This window comes from Panthera leo, chromosome F2 (genome assembly GCF_018350215.1).
Source record: "Panthera leo isolate Ple1 chromosome F2, P.leo_Ple1_pat1.1, whole genome shotgun sequence".
NCBI lineage: Eukaryota > Metazoa > Chordata > Mammalia > Carnivora > Felidae > Panthera > Panthera leo.
In genome coordinates this window covers 61,959,650-61,980,280 of record NC_056695.1, presented here as the reverse complement: position 1 = coordinate 61,980,280, position 20,631 = coordinate 61,959,650, and the positions used below count along the sequence as shown (strand labels likewise).

Below are 20,631 nucleotides of genomic sequence, written 5' to 3'. Positions count from 1 at the left end.
CTGTTCGGCACCAGCACACCCTCCACTTCCATCCAGGCAGGGAAGGGGGAGTGTGCCTCGCACGAAGTTTCTGGAGTTGCAGGAGCTGAGGCCCTGCTCCTGGAGCTGATTTCTCCTGCCTCTTCCTGGCAGCAGGCGGCCCAAACGGGGCCTGGTTTGGGAAGTGAGAGAAGTTACTCCAGGGCAAGACCGACTGGAGAGCCCAGTTTAACTTGGGTAGGAAGAGCAAGTCTCCTTGGATTTGGCCATCACTGTTTGGTCAGGCTCTTAAAGACCCTAGTGGAGTTAAAGGGTCCTCCTTGCACTGTATTTTTTTAAACGCAGGGAGCAGGAAAGAGAAACTCTAAAAATCATCCCTCTTTGCTCTGTGAGACTGTAACTCACTAGGCAAGGTTTTTGGCTTTCGGGGAATGTTTTACATCCCTTAACATAGGACTGTAGGAGGTGGAAAACAGGATGAATCCACTTCAGCTCAGGCTATCCTTATCCAAGGAGTGACACTGTGGACATCGGTTTTTCTAAGTTCACAGTCAACTTCTTGGCACTTTTTCATAGGGCCTAGGGGGTATAGGTGACAGTGAGACTGACCAAGGTGGAGAGGGGCCCTAGGTAAATAGGTAAGTATTCATTGGTTTGCCCATTTCCTCCCTCCCTCCCAGCCTCTCTCTTCCTCCCTCCCAGGGTAGCACACTGGTGCTACTCAAAGTGTGGTCCTCTACTGGCTGCATCACCATCTCTTGAGAGCTTGGTAGAAATACAAATTCTTGGGGTCCCCCACCATACTACTGTGGTAGGCAATGTCTAAGACGAGGCAGAAGTGATAGGATGTCACTTCCCAGAGGAGGTTACAAAAAGATTTGGCTATAGTCCTGAATGCGGTCTCTCATTCACTTTGAGAGAAGCCTGCTGTCAGGCTGTGAACAGCGTTTTGGGGAGGCCCATGTGGCAAAGAACTGATGTCTCAGGTCAACAGCCAGTGAAAACCTGAGGTCCACCAACAGCCATGTGAGTGAGCGTGGGATTGGAGCTTCCCTAGTCAAGCCTTGAAACGACAGCGGCCTCTGACCTCCTGATGGAAGCCTTGTGAAAGACTCAGTGCCAGAGAACCCAACTCACCTGTGCCTGGATTACTGACTCACAGAAGGTAGGAGATAATAAACATTTGCTGTTTTAAGCCTCTACTTTGGGTTAATTTGTTATGCAGCAACAGAACCTAACACAAGTACTGAATCAGAAATCTGTGTAAGGGGGGCCCTGGAATGTGTATTTTAACATGTTCTTCGGTTGATTTTCATGCCTAGTAGTTTGAGAAGCTCTGCGGTGACTAAGTTAACAGCTAGGGGGGAGGGGAGGGGCTTTGGCACCCAGGCCGGCTGGGTTCAAATCCTAGCTCAACTCCTTCTAGTTCTAAGAGCTATGTGAGTTATGTAACCTCTCTGTGCCTCCATTTCTTCTGTGAGGTATTGCTAACAATAGTACATATCTTTAGGTAATATAAAGAGGATTAGTTGAGTTAATATACTTAAAGCACTTAGCATATTGCCTGGCAACAATGAGTACAATAAATTTAGTGAAGATTCATTCATTCAACAAACATGTAAAGGGTCAGGCATAATTCCAGATGCTGGTTACAAAGATAATAAGACATGGTCCGCTTCTTCTGGGACTATTCTCCTATAAGGGGGATAGGCATATAGAAGAATACACACAATAATGGCTTAAAGATGCTGGGATTGACTTCTGGAGCCCAGAAATGTCAGTTCTATCGAGGATGAAAGCATTAAGGAGAGGCTTAATAAGTGGGGTGGTTGGAGGGTTGGAAAAGAATAGAGGATATGGGCTTGATTCTCCCCCAGTGCCTCGCCTCAGTTTTTCTGAGCTTCCTTTGTTATGTGGAAAACGAACAAACCTATCGTCACAAACAGGTTCCTTTGGCAGAAGCTGCTTGAATGCAGGACCTGGGTGTCTTATTCACAAAATGCCAGCCACTTGGTCCCGTTTCCTATGCCTAGATCAGGCAGCCTAGTTTATCTGACCTTCAGATGTTGGCATCTGCTCTTTTGTCCCTCTGAAGGCTTCTCTTCCCACTCCCTCCCTCTGCTCCCCTCAGTCCTTGCAAGTCCTTCCTGTATGGGCTTAAATGCCTCCTCAAGGAAGTCTTCCTGAGTACTCTGTTTAAGTAACGCCTCCATGTCAGGGCACTGTTTGTTTCCTGAGTAGCACAAGAGTTTGGCATTAACTTAATTAGTTTATTTTCCTGCTCACCATCCTCTCCCTGAGTAGACTTTACTCTAAAGGCTAGCATGTGGTCCATTTACCTCACATGGTGCATGCCCAGTGCCCAGTGCCCTCCCTGGGACATAGTAGGCATTCAATAAATATTTACTGAGTGGGTAAATGAATGAATGAACATGTCCTTTCCCAGCCACTGGAACACTTCAGCATGATTTGCTGAAATGTCAATCTTAATCATGAAGGACATTAATTCAAATTCTGGGAGACAAAACTGCTGAAAAAACAGAATGTGAAACCGAGTCACTTTTACTCTAAGGGGCTGCTGGGGAAGTGGTAAGGGATGGGGCGGGGAGGCCCTTATGCCATTTAACATTTACTAAGTCCCTCCTCCTAGGTGCTGGGCACTGATTAAGTGTTTTATATACATTATTTCATGTACATCTGAAGTAGTTATTATCATTGTGTATGTGTGTTGGGGGGATGATGGGGAAACTGAGGCTTACACCCCTTAATGAACTTGCCTAACGTCACAGCCAGTCTGGGGTAGAACTGTAACTGGATCCAGGTGGTCAGGCTCCAAAGCTCTTTTGTTCGACAACTCTACTCCCCTGCCTCCAACGGAATGCAGCTCATTAAGTAAATATCCTGCACAAATAGAAGTGTATACAGTTGGACGGCTATAAGACTGACACTGTAACACCCGACCAGACAGGGAAATATCAGAAAGGTTCTCCAGGTCACAGCCAGGAGGCAGTATCCACGATTACGGGAACTGGGCTGTGGGCCAAGCGGGAGCTCATTCTCAGGGGCCCCTTCCCCCCATCCAGGGCTCCTTCATGTGGTCAGGACTACAGTAGAGTCCCACGCCCTCCAGGTGATGTAAGTGGTCTCCCCCTAAAGCAGATCTGGTGGGCTCTTAAACGCGAAAGGATTAGCATTCTCCTTGTCAAAGCAGCATGGAATTTATAGCAATCGGCAGTTCCTGTTGCAAAGAGTTCCAACATCAGACAAGCCAAGCGGGGGGGGGGGGGGGGGGGGGGGGGGGGGGCGGGTAACAGGTCAGATGTGAGCTTAGATGGAGAGGTGGTCAGGGGTGGGGCCAGGACAAGAACTAGTGGGGAGGAGACATTTTACAAAGCAGTGAGGCCTGTCTGCATTGCGCCTGGAGAAGTCTTTGACTGGGGTTTCCCATTAGCAACAAGTCCCCACAGGCCTAAAAGAACAAGAAAGGAACCAGGCTTCTCCAGGCTTAAATAAGACTAAAGTCTGCATTTTTTTCCCCGCATGGTAAGGAATTATTGGGCCAGCAGCTAAGGTAGGCTAACTCAGGCTAAAATCCCCAGTAGGAGAGAACAATTAGAGAAATCATGAATTATGGTTCTGTGGGCAATTCCCTTCTCAAGGCTTACTTAAAGCCAGAAAGTATATTTTTAGTCTACTTTTGTGACACTTGAATATTCAGATTTTGAGAGAGACAAAGCTTATACTGAAATTTACATATAAATGTACCAAAATATGTTTAAATACTAGCCTTCTTCATAACTTTCTCTTATAGTTCCCGAGCTATTTGCACTTCCACAATGTGATCAGTCTCTGGGAAATGAAGACTACAGAAGTGTAAGGAGACAGAAATTGAGCTAGAATTACTGGGAGGTTGATGTCCTAGGGTGGACCTAAAGTTAGGCACAGTTTATAATTAGAGGAATGGTTTTGTTTGTTTAGATTGTAAGTTCTCAGAATGAGTCTCCAGACATGCAGAATTTTGTAGACGTATGTGTGCGTTTTTACTTCTTTAGAAAGGCTAGTCTCTGTGAAACTGACCTGAAGACTTCCCCTTAAGACTTCAAGAATCTAGGGTTCATAGGAATAGAAGAAATTTGATCAGACAAGCTTGGAGCATCCAAGGGAGCATTCAGTGTTTTTTTGTTTGTTTGTTTGTTTGTTTGAGAAAGAAAGAGAGAGAGAGAGAGAGAACACGCACACAAGTGCAATTAGGGAAAGGACAGAGAATGAGGGGGAGAGAGAATCTCAAGCAGGCTCTGCACTGTCAGTGCAGAGCCTGACACAGGGCTTGAACCCACAGACTGTCAGATCTAGGCCCGAGCTGAAATCAAGAGTCAGATGCTCAACAAACTAAGCCACCTAGGCGCCCTCTACAACACACCATTCAAATAACTACCTCTAGAGTCCATCTTATATACTGTGCTAATAACAAGTTACCCCATGGGGTGCCTGGGTGACTGACGTTTGCAGAGCCTGCTTGGGATTCTCTCTCTCTCCCTCTCCCTCTGCCCCTTCCCCACTTGCATACTCTCGCTCTCTCTCTGAAAATAAAATATACTATACATGGTTCACTAACTTTAATTTTTGACAATCATGAAGTGCACTTAAATCATTGAAATAGGACTAGACGTGATATAACTTCCCTCCAGCAAGTTGGCAGTTATGATCCTACGGGGTCTCACAGTTACCATTGTGAGCATCAGTAATTATTGTTCCATAGTAACCTAGAAGGGTCAGGTGATTAAAAAAATTCTGCTGACAGAAGATAAGACAAACTTGGTTCTATTGGGTATCAGAAGTTATAAAAAGAAAAAAAAGGGCGGGTCAAGGGAGCATTGACAGACTACTGCATAATAAAATGTGTTACAGTCTAATGGGAAACATTGGCTCAAATAGTGGGTGACTTCCTGATTTCATCACCTTCCATAGTTGATGTTTCCATCTCTTATTTTCTCTCTCTCACCCATCTATTAAACAGATCTACACCCGTTAATAGGGACCCACACAAATTTAGCCACTTCTTCCTCTAGTAAATTACACCATAGAGCCAGATTTATTGTGATCATTTCTTCCCATGTCTTGTTTTACGCCTGAGGTTTGAGTCTGTAGAAGGCCATGCATTGCTAAAGGGATGAAAGTCTTTGGAGAAAACAGAAGTTACCAAGACAAGCTAGCAGGGCAGAATGTTTGTGTCTTCCACCAGGGGTCAGTAAAACTTTTATAAGACTCCTAGGATGGCATCCAGACTTCCATAAGGGCAACATCTTGGTCACTCTTTGTCCTTCAGAAAGCATTCACCAACAAGACGATGTCCTGTCACTGGGAATACCAGTTCCAAGTTGTTAAACACATACAACAGGCACAGTTAGATATAAATATATATGGCTTGGACTGTATCAACTCTATGTGAACATCATAGAGAGAACATCAGCATATCAAGCACTGGAGTTTTATTCTCATAAAAAGAATTCTCAATTTAAACATGCAGTTTTGATATATACTAAGGCAAGCTATCTTGCCTAATTAGGAATCACAGGCTGAATGTCCAGTGACTAGACCTTATGGCTCAACTCTGATTGTCATCATTTCTGGGTCATGAACACAAGACTTGAAGTTCTCCTTCCCTTCCTGGTTTGCTATCCTGGTTTGCAATAGTTGTTATGCTAAGGAATAAAGACTTTCAAAAATATGTACTAGATACACCAACTTGCCTTCCTGCTTCCACTTTTGCCATACTGTCAGCTAGAGGGAGCTGTGAAAAACGGAAGTCACATCCTATTACTCCCCTGCTTAAAGTCTCCAAGGCCTACCCACCCCATAGAAAATAAAATGCCAACACTTCACCCACCTGCGGTGCCAGGGCATGCTCAATTTCCTGCAACTTCTCTGATGTTATCTCGTGACCCTCTTCCCTGCACTCAGCACACTCCCAAAACAGTAGCCTTTCTGCTCATGCTCTCAGTGGTTCTCAACGTGTGGTCCCTGGATCTGCAGCATCAGCATCACCTGGGAAGCTGTTGGAAAGGCACGTTCTTGGGTCATACCCCCAGATCTACTGGATCAGAAAACTCTGGGGGCAGGCCCCATCCATCTATGTTTTCACCAACCCATCTGGTGATTCTGGTGACCGCTGAAGTTTGAAAACCACCTCTAATTTTTCAAATGCACTTCTGCCTCCAGACCTTTGTACCAGCCAGACACTTTCCCTGGTACACTCTTCCCAGGGCTCTTTCCTCATCAACGAGATGTCAGCTGAAATGCTAGCTCCTCAGAGAGACTTTCACCAGCCACCTACTTAAAGTGAGTTTCCCTGCTCTACTTCATCCTACTCTATGCCGTAATCCTTTAATTAGAACTATTTGAAATTATCTGGCCTATTTATTTATTTGCTCTCTTACTATCTCCCCCCTCAGAATGAGAGGAGACACCTTATCTACTTTTTATACCCTGGATCCCAAGTATCTAGAAGCATGCCTTGTATGTACATAAGTTCATAATAAAAGTTTCTTAAATTAACGTCTGTGAGATTTTTTCAATCAGGCTGACTTATAGAAAGGAGATAAATTAGACTCTCTACAGGGAGCTGCAGTATTGTGGCAGAGCCCAGGGATGGAGTCAGACGATGAATGTCAAATTCTAAATTCTCCACTTGAAAATCACCTGACCTTGGGTAAGTCATCTAACTAGTTTAGGTGATTTTGCCTCCTACGGGCATTTAGCCATGTCTAGAGGTGTTTTTGGTGTCAACCAGAGATCCAGGTGGGGCTGGGACTGCTATTGGCACCTGTTTGGTAGAGGATAGGATGTGGCTAAACATCCTGCAGTGCACAGGCCAGCCCCCTGCAACAGAGGATTCTGCCTGTGACTGGCAACATGCCTTATACAGAACAGATGCTCAAAAAATATTTGTTCAGTGAAGGAAGGAAGGGAGGGAGGAAAAGAGGAAGGGAGGAAGGAAGGAAGGAAGGAAGGAAGGAAGGAAGGAAGGAAGGGAGGGAGGGAGGGAGGTAGAGAGGGAGGGAGGGCCAGGAGTCCCTTCCCAAGATTGAGTTTTTGTTTTCTCATTTGTGACAGATAATAAGGATAGTACTCGTGCCCTGGAAACCTTGTGAGATTACAGAGACCACGTATATAAAGCAGCTGGTTCAGGATTTAACACACCCGTGGGAGAATTGCCCTTGTTTGGCCTTTGGTCAGTTTTCCTGCTTGGCTGCCCTGACTTAGAGGCCTGATGGGGCCTCTCGCTTCCGCTTCAGTTTTCCTTCCCTTTTCAGCCGGGTTGCCACTTCCTTCCTCCCCAGTCCATCCCTTCTCCATCCCCTTGGTCTAAACAGGGCATGTTTGTTTCAGGTGGAAAGGTATCACCAAGTCCTACTCTGTGCTTTCCAGGTGGAACCCTCAAGGCCTGATATTCAGAAACAATATGCTCCAGGTTTCCCTGAGTTTCCTGGCTCCTGGTTCCTGGTTGGGAATCTTTCCACTCCTTCACAATGTCCCAACTCTTTTCAGCCATTTTGGTCTTTTCTGTCTTCTGCAACCAGTCAGTCAGCATGTACCCAGGAGGGGCTCCAGCCTTCCAGGTATACTTACTGTCAGAGACCCCATCACACATCACCAAAACGTGATATGTTTTGGTGCCCACATCAAATTAAAAAAAAAAATAGTATATAACTATATGAAGATTGGATTGCCTTACCCCTCAACCTTACAGTTACATTTTACAGAATATAAATATTTGTTAAATTCAGTATTTTAGTTTGTTTTCCCATTTTGGAGTCAATTATTTTCTCTTATGGCAAATATAATTATAGACCCTTGAAAAGCATTTATGCCTTTGGTGCTTTATACATTTAAAAAATCTTCTTTTTGTCCATTGGTGAGTTTTCCTTCTTCCCTTTTCCTGTTTGCTTACAACAGTCAATGACCATTCCAGAGTCTATAAAGCATCTGGAAATTGTTGTGTTTGGTAGGTGATATTTCATGTATTTAATGCTGTCAGCATGGAAACATGATCTCATGCACTTGTGTCCATATCTGTCCAAGAGTGTGATGACCAGACCTTGCATTTGCTATGTGCATTGTGGGCTGCAGAGAGCTTTCTCATACATTATCCATTTGTTCTCATTTGATTCTCACAGTGGTCCACTGAGCTGAGCATGATATATATATATACAAACATACAGTTACTCCTGATTTTACCAATGAGAATCCAAAGCTTAGAGAAGTGAAGGGACTCATTCAAGGTTATAGAGTAAGTGACAGAACCAAGATGAGAATCCCCATCTTCTGGGTTTCATGTGTGCCATGCTGTTTTCACCTGTGGGAAAGAATTATTCCTGGAAGAGGAAATTAAGCAAGACTTGAACAGTGGGATAGCTGTAGGGATGTGTGTGTGTGTGTGTGTGTGTGTGTGTGTGTGTGTGTGTGTGTGTTTTACAATAGAACTCTAGCCTTGAACATTCTCTGTTTGCTCTATAGACAATGGGTTCAAATTCGTTACTTCAACAAATACTTAGTGATGAGCATTGTTGTAGGTCCTGGGGATATGAAAGAGAAAAGACCACATCCTTGCCTCATGGAGCTCATATTCTAGATACAACGGATAAATGATAAATTAACAATCAACATATAGTATGGTAGATGTTGATTACCATTAAGGAAAAAAAAATAAAGTGGGGTGACAGGGTCGGAAAATGAGGGAGGGATTGCTGTTTTACTTAGGGAGGTCAGAGGTGGCCTCAAACAGTAAAGTGGCATTTGAAAAGAGACTGAAAAGAAGTGATGGAGTGTGTCATGTGACTGGCAGACTGGCAGAGGTGAAGATGTGCAAAGGCCTTGAGGCAGGACCATGTTGGGTACATATGAGAAACATCAAGGAAACCAATCTGGCTGGAGAAGAAAGGGAAGATTGGGATGGGGGGAGTGTTACTGGCAGGAAAATGAGGTGAGAGGCATCTGGGGAGGAGATGAAAGACAGAGAAGATCCTGAAGGAGCTTACAGGTCATTGTGAGGGCTTAGGCTCTTATTCAGAGACAGAGATGCCTTAAGGGCTTTGACCAGAGAGGCATTACACCATCTGACATACAATGCTGGAGGATTTATGATGCACGGATTTGCCCTCTCTTAAGATATTCCTGGTTAGTAATATTTCTGTTGTGAACAAGAGACTTAGTCCTGCCGAGGCGGGCCGGGGTGGGCTTTCCTTTCAAGCATGTTCAAGTGGTGAGGTTGAATTTTAGTAATTCATTCATCATTCACATCGGTGATTGAGCTGCACCTACGTGCCAGGAACTACCCCGAGCCTTTAGGGATTCAGGAGTAAGACAGACAGGGCACCTGCTCTCAGGCAGCTTCTCTTACAGTGAAGAAACACAGACACTAAACAAATGAACAAATAAAAGATTTCAGCTAATGAAAGGGGCTAGGGAGAAAATAAAACAGGGAGATGTAATGATGATGCCATTTTCAGGGGCTACTTTAGAGTTCAGTTGGATTTTGAAATGTGGAACTTAGGCAAAAAATGTTACATGTGTGGAACAATTTACAGTTTACAAATTCAAAGAGGCTGGCAAAAAAAAATGTTAATTATTCTGACTTTTTAAATGAGAAACTGAGGTTCAGTGAGATTAGGCCACATGCCCAAGGCACTGGTAAATGGCAGATTTGGGATCTGAATCCAAGTTTTCTTCAATTTTCAGTACCCGAACATTTCTCACAACATACGCCACTGTGAAACAGACAGTGGGGCTGGGTAACCCTGGAACATGGGATGAGGGGATCAGCAATGGTTCGGCAAGACTAGAAACGTGTGCCAAAGCAGGAAGAGAATGCGAAAGAATAAGAATGGTAGCTGGCTCCTCCTAAGGTCACATAGGACGACTGGTAGGATATAGAGGAGCTAAAATCCCCACATGTCAACTTCTCATAGGGCCCAGCTAATCCGCATCCTGATCTCAACAGGATCCCTGCCTTGGGTGGCTGCTCTCAGGCTCCCAACCCTAGGCTGGAGAGAACCGAGGGTCACATGTGGTTTCAATCACTGCATTTATCTGCATCGTTGTCATCATATTTGGAAGATGACTGGACCCTCATTTCTGTCCCAGGCCTCTCCGAATTGTGCAGGGGGTACAGATCAAATCTGGAAAAGCTAGCTCATCAGAAATAGGGAGAGGCTTTGGGGATGTACAGTAATGTCCCACCCATGCCCCCTTCCCCCCTTTATTAAAACAAATCTAAAACAACAAATGTCTAAAATTTTCCACTGGATCATTTCATCCTGCCTTGTTATAACCATGCCCTTCGTCCACGCCCTGCTGGAGTTTTTTTGCAGCCTGAGGGAAGCTGGGAAGTGTCTGTCCCTAGCTCTCAGTCACTCCCATAATAAACAATCACTAAACAGCTTGCTGCCCTAGGCAACTGTTTGTCCTGCTTGGCCAGACCCTGCAGACTTCAGCTAGGGAAGAAGGTGGGTGGGAGATGTTCTCTGTAAAGCAGAAACCGCGCTCTGAGGCCCGGAAGCGTGGCTTTGACCAGAAACCTTGTTTGGGACCTAGCACATCTTTGTGGGCCTGGAGGACACCTTCCAGAGGCTGTAGGTCTTTATCTGAGCTAATGAAGTTCCCTGGGGGCAGCTGGAGCTTGGGGCTGCAGTGTGGGAGGGCAGTCCAAAGAAGGACCAACCGTCTTGCACTAACTGGAAATAAGGTCATTTCCTGCCTCAAGTTCCCCTTGTACAGCTGGGACAGTTGGCAGTTCTACTAGTCATCCATTCCTAAGAGACATCTCCTTAGAAACCACCACCCCACTGCTACAAAAAGAGGAGAACATCACGTTAGGGACTGGAACCAGCTTAAATTTACCAGTTCCTCTTTAACCATTAGAAAATCCTTTTTTCACTGTGATTGGATCTCTTGGAAGCTTTCTACAGAACAGACTAGGGGCTTCGGGAAGCAAGGAAAGGATGTGCATGTAATGAGAATTTAGAATAGATGTCCTTTCTCAGCACAGAAACAGACATGAATTGCAACGACTCCTCTTGATTATAAGATTTCCTCTTTATTTTTTTCGGGGGCGGGGGATTGGGGTGTGTCTCTGGGGACAGAAAAAGCAAAGATGGGCTATGTAGGGAATAAGGGAGCTGTTTAAACGCTTGGTAAGAAATTAAAATACTGGTCCTCAGAGGGTCGAAGGTGGGCGGGGAGAGACTTCCTTCTGGTCAGCGGTCGCGTTCTTTGAAGTCTTTCTTTCCTCCCCCATCCCTCGGGCTCGCCTCACCGCTCCATTTTCGAGCATCCTTCCCCAGGAACCCGCACACTCCCTGCCGCCTGCCCGGGGAGGCGTTCCCGGCAGGCAGCCGAGAAGACGGGATTCACGGGGGCGCCCGGGGAGAGCCGGCCGGTCCCTGCCTCGCCGGCGGCCGCGCGCCCTCGGGCGCCTCTGGGCGGCGCTGGCTCCCGGCGTGGCGGCTGCAGGCGGTGCGGCCCAGGCCCGCGTACCGGCCCGGGCGCCCTCTGGGCCGCGGGGCTCGCACCGGGCCGCCCCGCGCTCCGCCCGCCGACCGCGGCCGAGGCGCCCCAGGCTCCCCGCGCCCCCGCGCCCCCGCGCCGCGCCGGCGCCTCTGCCGGCGGCCGGGGGTTATGAATGGGCGCAGCGGAAGCACCGCCCCCCCCGGACGTGACGCTCGGCCAATGGAAGCGCGGGCTGCGTGGATGGATGAGGTCAGCGCTGTCGTGTCGGGAATGGAATGTGTAAGTGTAACATTCAGAACCGGGTAACATTCGGCGACCGAACGCGGCGGTCGGCGGCGATCGCGCGGGGGCCTGCGAAGCGCCGCTCGGGGCCGGCACTGCCCGCGGGGAGGACGCGCCGCCGCCGTCACCCAGCGCCGCCGCCGCCGCCTCCAGCCGGGCCGCCGCGCGTCCCGGGGGCCGGCCCCGCGAGCGCAGGAGTAAACACCGCCGGAGTCTTGGAGCCGCTGCAGAAGGGAATAAAGAGAGATGCAGGGATTTGTGAGGTTACGGCGCCCCAGCTGCAAGATGCACTAGCCGGCTGAACCCGGGGATCGGCTGACTTGTTGGAACCGGAGTGCTCTGCACGGGAGTGTGGATGAGTTGAAGTTGCTTTCCCGGGGCTCGTTTTCCACGCTGCCGAGAGGAATCCGAGAGGCAAGGAAATCACTTCGTCTTGCCATTGATTGGGCATCGGGAGCTTTTTTTTCCCCCCTCTCTTTCTTTTCCTCCGTCTTGTTGCATGCAAGAAAATTACAGTCCGCTGCTCGCCCGCCCGGGGTGAGAAATATTCAGCCCCGCTTTCTCCCGTCCATTGTGCAACCCAAAGATGAAAGACCGAAGGGGAGAAAGTTAAAGAAATCGCCCACATGCGCTGGATCAGTCCACGGCTTGGGGAAAGGCATCCAGAGAAGGTGGGAGCGGAGAGTTTGAAGTCTTTACAGGCGGGAAGATGGCGGACTGGAGCTGAAAGTGTTGATTGGGAAACTTGGGTGATTCTTGTGTTTATTTACAATCCTCTTGACCCAGGCAGGACACATGCAGGCCAAAAAACGCTATTTCATCCTGCTCTCAGCTGGCTCTTGTCTCGCCCTTTTGTTTTATTTCGGAGGCTTGCAGTTTAGGGCATCAAGGAGCCACAGCCGGAGAGAAGAGCACAGCGGTCGGAATGGCTTGCACCACCCGAGTCCGGATCATTTCTGGCCCCGCTTCCCGGACGCTCTGCGCCCCTTCGTTCCTTGGGATCAATTGGAAAACGAGGATTCCAGCGTGCACATATCCCCCCGGCAGAAGCGAGACGCCAACTCGAGCATCTACAAAGGCAAGAAGTGCCGCATGGAGTCCTGCTTCGATTTCACCCTTTGCAAGAAAAACGGCTTCAAAGTCTACGTGTACCCGCAGCAAAAAGGGGAGAAAATCGCCGAAAGTTACCAAAACATTCTAGCGGCCATCGAGGGCTCCAGGTTCTACACCTCGGACCCCAGCCAGGCGTGCCTCTTTGTCCTGAGTCTGGATACTTTAGACAGAGACCAGCTGTCACCTCAGTATGTGCACAATTTGAGATCCAAAGTGCAGAGTCTCCACTTGTGGAACAATGGTAGGAATCATTTAATTTTTAATTTATATTCCGGCACTTGGCCTGACTACACCGAGGACGTGGGGTTTGACATCGGCCAGGCGATGCTGGCCAAAGCCAGCATCAGTACTGAAAACTTCCGACCCAACTTTGATGTTTCCATCCCCCTCTTTTCTAAGGATCATCCCAGGACAGGAGGGGAGAGGGGGTTTTTGAAGTTTAACACCATCCCTCCTCTCAGGAAGTATATGCTGGTATTCAAGGGGAAGAGGTACCTGACAGGGATAGGGTCAGACACCAGGAATGCCTTATATCACGTCCATAACGGGGAGGACGTGGTGCTCCTCACCACCTGCAAGCATGGCAAAGACTGGCAAAAGCACAAGGATTCTCGCTGTGACAGAGACAACACGGAGTATGAGAAGTAAGTGGCTCGGCTGGCGGGCCTCTGCCGGTCACCCTGGGCCCTGCCCACCTGGGCCAGGTGTGAGGTTGGGGGATGGGGCGCGGCCGAGGGGCCCTCTCTCAGCCTGGGACTGAGCAGCCTGGTTCTGGCATGTGGCTAGGAGCTGGGGACCCAGAGTTGGATCTCCTCGGGCCAACGGAAAAGCCCGAGCACTTTCGTGGGCCAAGTAGGCGCCCGTGTCTCCCTCTTGCTTGGAAACCCTTCAGGGCCATGTGTCTCCTGTGAAAGGTGTGGGTTTGCTCCAAGTTTGGAGACCGCTTCTTTAGTGGGTGCGGGAGGGTGTTTGTGAGGAGGTCTAGGGACCCCGAAGAGGCTGTAAATCCACCCACAGTCTGGAGACCTTCCATCCCAAGATTGATGCTTTATTTGTTTTTCTCACAAGCTGGGGGGGGGGGGGGGGTCTGTTTTCCCCGGGGATTTCCCAGCCTCCAGTTGTCAAATTTCTGTAAGCCTTAAATTTGTGTTAGCGCTGCAAGTGTTTTAATTTTAGCTACTAAACTTTCAGTGCCTGTCTGTCCCCTACCCTCCAGGGCATTGGCCTCTGTGAAGGGATACCTCAAGCTGATCTAGGCCTGTGATCTTTCTTTCATTCATTCATTCACTCATTCATTCATTCATTCATTCATTCATGTGCATGTTTGTATCCTGTCTCCTTCCTAGGGAGAAGCTGTTTTTAAAATCTGGGCCTCAGCCCCACTGCTGTAAACTCCAGTTGCTAATTTAGATTTTCCTTTCCCTTTTGTCTTTATTATTTGCATGTAAATCGGAGACTTACTCTTTGAATGGGCATGAGATGCCTCCTTACCCTCAGTAGTGAGGCAAGTTTTGTCTAGTTGCTAAGTAACTGAGTTGGATACTTTGTAGCCCTTCTTTCTCTTCCTTTTCCTTCCAGGAACAGTAACTGACACACGGGATTTGGGGGTCAAAGCTAGTTTCCACAAATCTGCTTTAACCTGAGCTTTGGCGGGCCAGTTCCCAAGTCGGTGGGGTCGGAGCCCCAGACTCTCACTTGCATCTGGCTGTGAAAGAGTTAGTGAGCTCCTACAGTGCATTTCCACGTTACGCCAGTTAAAAACCCGAGCAGCCTTGTGCTACCCAGGGAAGGAAGGGGAACCTCTCAGCCGAGTACAAGAGGAACTGGCAGAGGTTGGCAGATTTTGCAACTGATTCATGAAATGCAGAATAGGGGAAACGCTTCGCAGACCTGATTGGCACAGGAAGGGCTATGGTGGGAAGCAGCCCTGAAGATGAAAGGTTTGATTGTTGTCTGTGGATTTCCTCAGACACTCAGGCCTCCGTAGGAGTGATTGGAAGGGAAATTAAAGTCCTCCTATCCTCGATCATAGACAGTGAAAAAGAGAGTATCAAACACTCGAATTCCCCAACCCCCAACACCTCTTGCTTTCCAAGCATAAGAGAAAGCCCGAGGCTAGGGTCAATTATGAAATCTGTATTTCCCCCTTCTTCAGGGGCAGTTGTGTGTGGATGTTGGATGCAATTGCAATGGATTAAAATTTTCTCACAAGGGAAACAAACTATGGTTAGTAATAAACTGCTTTGTTTCCACAACATTTACATTGACCTGTTCCTTTGGGTGCTTGTAAGAAAAAAATGCTTGTAGCCTTTCAGGAATTTCTTTGTCTGGCTTATGGTGGAGTAACTTGCAATGAAGTCTAACCCTTCAGTGTCTTCTAAAGCATTCTCACTGAATTTTATGCAGGGGTCTCGGTGGTCCTCATTCTTCCAGAGCGGCTGGAGCTGAGTTCTCAGTTTAGGAAATCTGAATTGCACATTTCTTTGGGAAACACCCTCAATCCAATAGAACAATCATCTTCTTTACCTTCTTATTCCTCCAAATAAGTATTAAATCTCTACATTCTCCACTGAAGCTTTTTCTAGAGCTTGGCAATGAAGGAAGGAAGGGTTGGTTTCCTAGAACCTCTAATTTTTGCCAATTAAATGTAACTAATTTTTGACCTCTTTGGGATCGGGCCAGGAAATCTGACACCCACACTCTTGTTTTGGTTTATGTTTAGAGACCACAAGGGGTCAGGCCCTCAAGATTGGGTCTCATATGAAAAGTGGCATTTAGTTAGGAAACCAAGTTTTTTGCTCTTTCTCCCGAGCAGGGATTTCTTTAGCAGAGGCACTTCTGGATGTTTTTCATGTTCCCCTTTTGCATACTTTCCAGCTCTAACCTTGCTCAGTAGGACGGGATGCTGCTGTGGAACGTTTATGTTCATTAGCCTGGTCTACCTGGAGTTTTAACTCCTTCCTCTCCCTGGATTGTCAGAACTCTTGGTCACTGAGTAACAGTGCTTGCAAACATCATCGCCTTTTAGTGTTGCCTTTGAAACACATGCAGATAAAGACTGAGCCCTGAAACACCGTGAGAAATGCGCAGCCAGCAACTGCGTGTTGGGCTCAGAACGAAGAGCCGCTCCTTTGCTCTCTGTTGCTTTCTCTAAGTCTGTCATGCATATCTGAGATGCAGAACTCAAATCCAATGCTAGTGTCCCTTCAGGGTTTTAGAGAAGGAAGTGATAGTGAAGTTAGGTTGTCCAAGTCATGTAAGTCTGACTTCTTACTTATGACTTTTGATCTGTCACCTTGAACATCAGTTTATCCTTCTGTGGAATGGGCTTTTGACTGCTCCGGGAGAGCTGTACTCATTCATTTGGTGATGGCTTGTAAAAACACGATCAGTTTTCATCCACTTCTCTTCTTTATTAGCAAGTGCCTCTGAAAAGTCTTCAGTTTAATTTGCTCCCCAAGCAACTGACATAGAAGTTTGCTTTGGTCTTACGGGGTCAGATAATTAGATTGAAAATGTATGGTATCATGGCCTAGCTAGGGTATGACAGAATATATATAAGTGTATCAACTAAAAAAAGAAAAAAATTGCCTTTAGTGAAATTGAGCCTCATGTGATGATAAAGGTTTAGTGCTAAGGGGTTGAGGACTTCCATCTCACCTGCACTTTTGTGAAAATCAGACGTTTATTATTCAAAGTACAAAAGAAAGACACAGAATGAGGGGAAGTACTTTTTCTCTTGTAATAGCAATATTTTTGAGCGCCAGACTTCTAGGACTACATTAAAACATCCATCTTCACGACACCCATAATTAATTGTCATCAGTTACATACATTAACAGATGTCGATGATACTGGCTAAAAGAAGTGGCTGCAGCGATTACATGATTCGTAGTGAAGCTTTAGAGAAATTCTGTTTCACTCCTTTGAGCTTCTCGTGCATCCTTACAGGGCTCCTATATTTCTTGCATGAACTTCGTAGTTCAAATCCCTTGAAAGGGCATTATTGTGAAGCTTCAAATTTGGCTTTCTGAAATAGAAGAAAGAGAAGGAAATGAGAGGTGGCTTCTATCTTTGACCCCTCCAAGGAAGGCAGTGGCGAATATTTTAAGCAGCTCTTCTGGGAACAGGCAGGATTTTGTGCAGGCCTTTTTGATATCTTTCCCTGTGTCTGCTGAAGCTGTACCTCACAATCTTGGCATTTTTAAGAGTCTTGAAGCTAAGTGATCATTCAGCTTCCAGGATCCTCCTTTCACAGATGTGGAAACTGAGGGATGGAATGTTTCGGGGATTTGCTGAAGGTTAAGAAACTGGTTAGTGGCAGGGGTGGGTGAATTTTCCCCCTTGACATACAGTGCTCCGTCTTCAATTACAGATATACTTGAAAGCCCTCCAGCCACTAGGAGAGCCTTACTGATGCTGTTCTTACGGGATTTCTCTTGGAATCCTCGGGGAAGCTGATGAAGACCTTGGACAAACTTTGAAAAAAGCCCTAGGAACTACACGCATGCACAGCCTGTCACAGAATTTTCTGGGTGGATGCACAGCCGCTGCTCAGGGCATCCTCAGACTTCCAAATTCTTGCTGTAGGGCTCACCTTCTGTTTTTCATTGCTGCCTAAGGTGTAGGTGCCTGCAGCTGTTTCGCCTAAGTAGGAGGTTCTTGGACCTTGCATTTTGGACCTAAGGGATTTGGGGACTGGACTGTGACTTAACCTAACAGAGAAGCAGAATACAGATGCAGTTATAAAAAAAGAAAATGTGCACAACAAGTAGTCATTGTAAATGATTTATTTGTTTACTCCCCATCATCCCAAAGCATATTAACAGACCCCTTGAGCAAGTTCATGAGCCAGCAGTGAACCTTAGGTGAATGCTTTCCTCCTCTGAAATGAAAGGTAGAAATTGTGCTTCTTGGGTTTTAAATGTAAAATATGAGTGTCTTCCCCCCTACTCACCACAGTTGTATGAGAGCACAAAAGCATTTCTAAAATAAACCATACAAGCACAGTTTAAAAATAAAGATAGGGAACATTATGCAAAATTATGAAATTGGCAAATGTGTCTTCTGGTGCCATGGTTCTAGTTTTCTCTGCTCCCCTTTTCTTCCCTCCATCCGAACTTGCTTTCTGGAGAGGACCCAGGAGTCTCATTTACAAGGAATCCCCCAAATAAAGGTAGGGGTGCTATGTGCTACATCCGGGGACGTTTGCATATTGATTGAGTCCCCTTCAACAAAGGACTTGGTTTTAGAGTAGAATCTGACCTGAACTGGGAGCCTGCAGGATTTTGTTATACGGCGAATGGCTTGCTCCTGAGGCTTGGACAGGCCAGACCGATGGGAGGCCACCTTTGGTGCTGCTGACTGAGCCAGCAGCTTTAGATGGCACACACTTGGCAGAGGGGGAAGCTGTCACACCTTCCGCTGGTGATTGTTCTCTTTGTCTACACACCTGTAGCTCTGCCTCCCCAGAAGACACTGCTAGAAAGTCACCTTGAGTATGCTAATATCACTTCAAAGATTGCACTGGATGCGGCCTGGCTGCTTTGCTCACAACCATCTTGCAAGGTGTCTTGTGAGGCCATTTTACAGATGTGTAAACTGAGACCACAGGTGGCACAGCTCGTAAGTGGCTGAACTGAGACCACAAAGCCAGGTGTTCTGGCCCCGGTTCTCTGGTTCTCACTGAGGCCTGCTGCTGCCTCTGCACAGCTGCTCAGGGTGAACCAGGTCAGGCTAAGTGGTCACTGGATTCTGCAGTCTCCTGAGCGTGTTCCATGTTCAGACGTGAACACCGGGCTCATGTGTCCGTGAGCCTAGTGACTAATTGCTTTCCCTTGGAGGCTCTTCCACTTGTGACCACATTCTTTTAATAAACAGGGACTCCCTCAAAACTGCGAGATTTGTTGAATGCCTGTTATTTGAGCCTTTCAACAACGGTGTGAGGTGGGTTAAATCCCCATTTTACAGATTAGAATGCAGGCCGGAGAGGGTAGAGTAAGGTGCCCAGAGTCACATGTGGTGAATCAATGGTGGCGTTCTAACCGGGGGTCGTGGATTCCCGAGTCTGCTCTTTTTTCCTCTACAAAATGATACCACCTTAAAGGATCTAATGAAATTTCTACCTTATGCTATTTATTGTGTTTCTTATGTTATTTATTAGTGAGTGTAGTGTGATCCAGGTATTGGTGGATCTTATCTTTGTTTCCACTGCTTTTTAAAAACACATGTTTCCCAAGGAGAAAATTTGGCTCAGGGATGTGATCAAGGTGGCCCCTAATTTTGACATTTAAGCATTGAACTCCTTACACCCTTCCCATAAAAGCAGATTCTGCTTTTAGTTCTCTCCTAGAGATCTTCCAAAAAAGAAAAAAAAAAAGCGACGAAAAGGGACAATGGGTGACCTTTGCCCTCACCGATAAAGTGCAGGGTTTCCCTTTCTAGTTGTAAGTGAACTGTGAGATGGCACAGCACTGACTGTCGCCCTAGGTAAACAGCATGTTCCAGTGGAAATGGGAGACCCAACGGAAGGTTCCATTTGTGAAAGAAATGCACCACGCCACTGCTTCCGGGTCCTCAGGCTCCGTGAAGAAGAACAGTGCTTAAGATATTATAAAAGTCAGGGGCGCCTGGGTGGCTCAGTCAGTTAAGCATCCAACTTCGGCTCAGGTCATGATCTCGTGGCCCAGTCCGTGGGTTCGAGCCCTGCGTCGGCCTCTGTGCTGACAGCTCAGAGCCTGGAGCCTGCTTCAAATTCCATCTCCTTCTCTCTCTGTCCCTCCCCTATTCTCGCTCTGTCTCTCTCTCTCAAAAATAAATAAACATTAAAAAAATTTATAAAAAAAATATTATAAAAGTTACCGAGTGCCTTTGTGGAAAATTGGGAAAATAGAGAAGATATAAACCTGCAAACAAATTCCTTCTCTAATCCCCTTGACAATAGCTCCCTGTTAGGGGAAGTAACCACTATGATCAAACTTCAGCGAAGCTGGCCTGTGAGCATACACGCCTTTACGAGGGTATCATTGTACCTCTCAGGTCCGAGTGCTTCATATGGATATGTTAGTTACTATTTAATTAATAGGAAGCAAATCATGAATTCCACACATTTTCCTTAAGTGCCTTGTTTGTGCCAGATGCCCAGGGGTTGGAGCTAGGGCTGCGGCTGCGAACAAACTACTCGACTCTCCTTCCCATTCCGGTCCGTCGGTCTTGAAGTCAGACTTCAGATGTTTTTTTGCATGTTGCTTTTCTCTTTACATTATCCAAGAACATTTTCCACTTCTACTAAGTAGGAAAATCCTATTAAAATATTAAAATCGGGTGTTAATGGCTGCGTGAGGTTTTTCACTAACCCGTAGCTGGTGCCATTTACATTTTCTTAAGAGATTGGTTGTTGATTATTTCTCATTTTTATTATTACAAATAAGAGTTTTTTTAGTGTTGGTTTTTTTATTATAATTGTTATTGTTTATTATAAGTAAGTCTGTGGTGAATTTCACTGTTGTATTCGTCTCCCCCCCCTCCCCCCCAGTGAGGTCTCTCAGAAAACATGGCAGAACTTCCTCTCCCCACCCACCCCCCAACTCAGTCTTTTTGAGAGGAACAGCTATTTTTGAGGGGAGGCTGTGTACCCATTTAGTGAAGTAGCCATCATTAAATGGCTGCCTAGATAAACATTTGTAGGTGTTAATTGGTCCTGCAGGGGGTCTTTGAAGCTCCCACAGCTTCTGCTCCCTTTGAAGTTTT

The 20,631-nt window shown here is 46.7% G+C and overlaps 1 protein-coding gene across 1 annotated transcript in view; it reads left to right on the top strand.

The window, feature by feature from the left end:
• Window positions 1–11,944: 11,944 nt before the first annotated feature.
• Window positions 11,945–20,631, top strand: part of EXT1 (exostosin glycosyltransferase 1) — a 286,181-nt gene continuing 277,494 nt past the window's right edge. Inside the window, exon 1 of the mRNA XM_042924329.1 lies at window positions 11,945–13,526. Within this exon, the coding sequence (XP_042780263.1) occupies window positions 12,565–13,526 (962 nt within the window). The 5' untranslated portion in view covers window positions 11,945–12,564. The remainder of the gene's footprint in view (window positions 13,527–20,631) is intronic.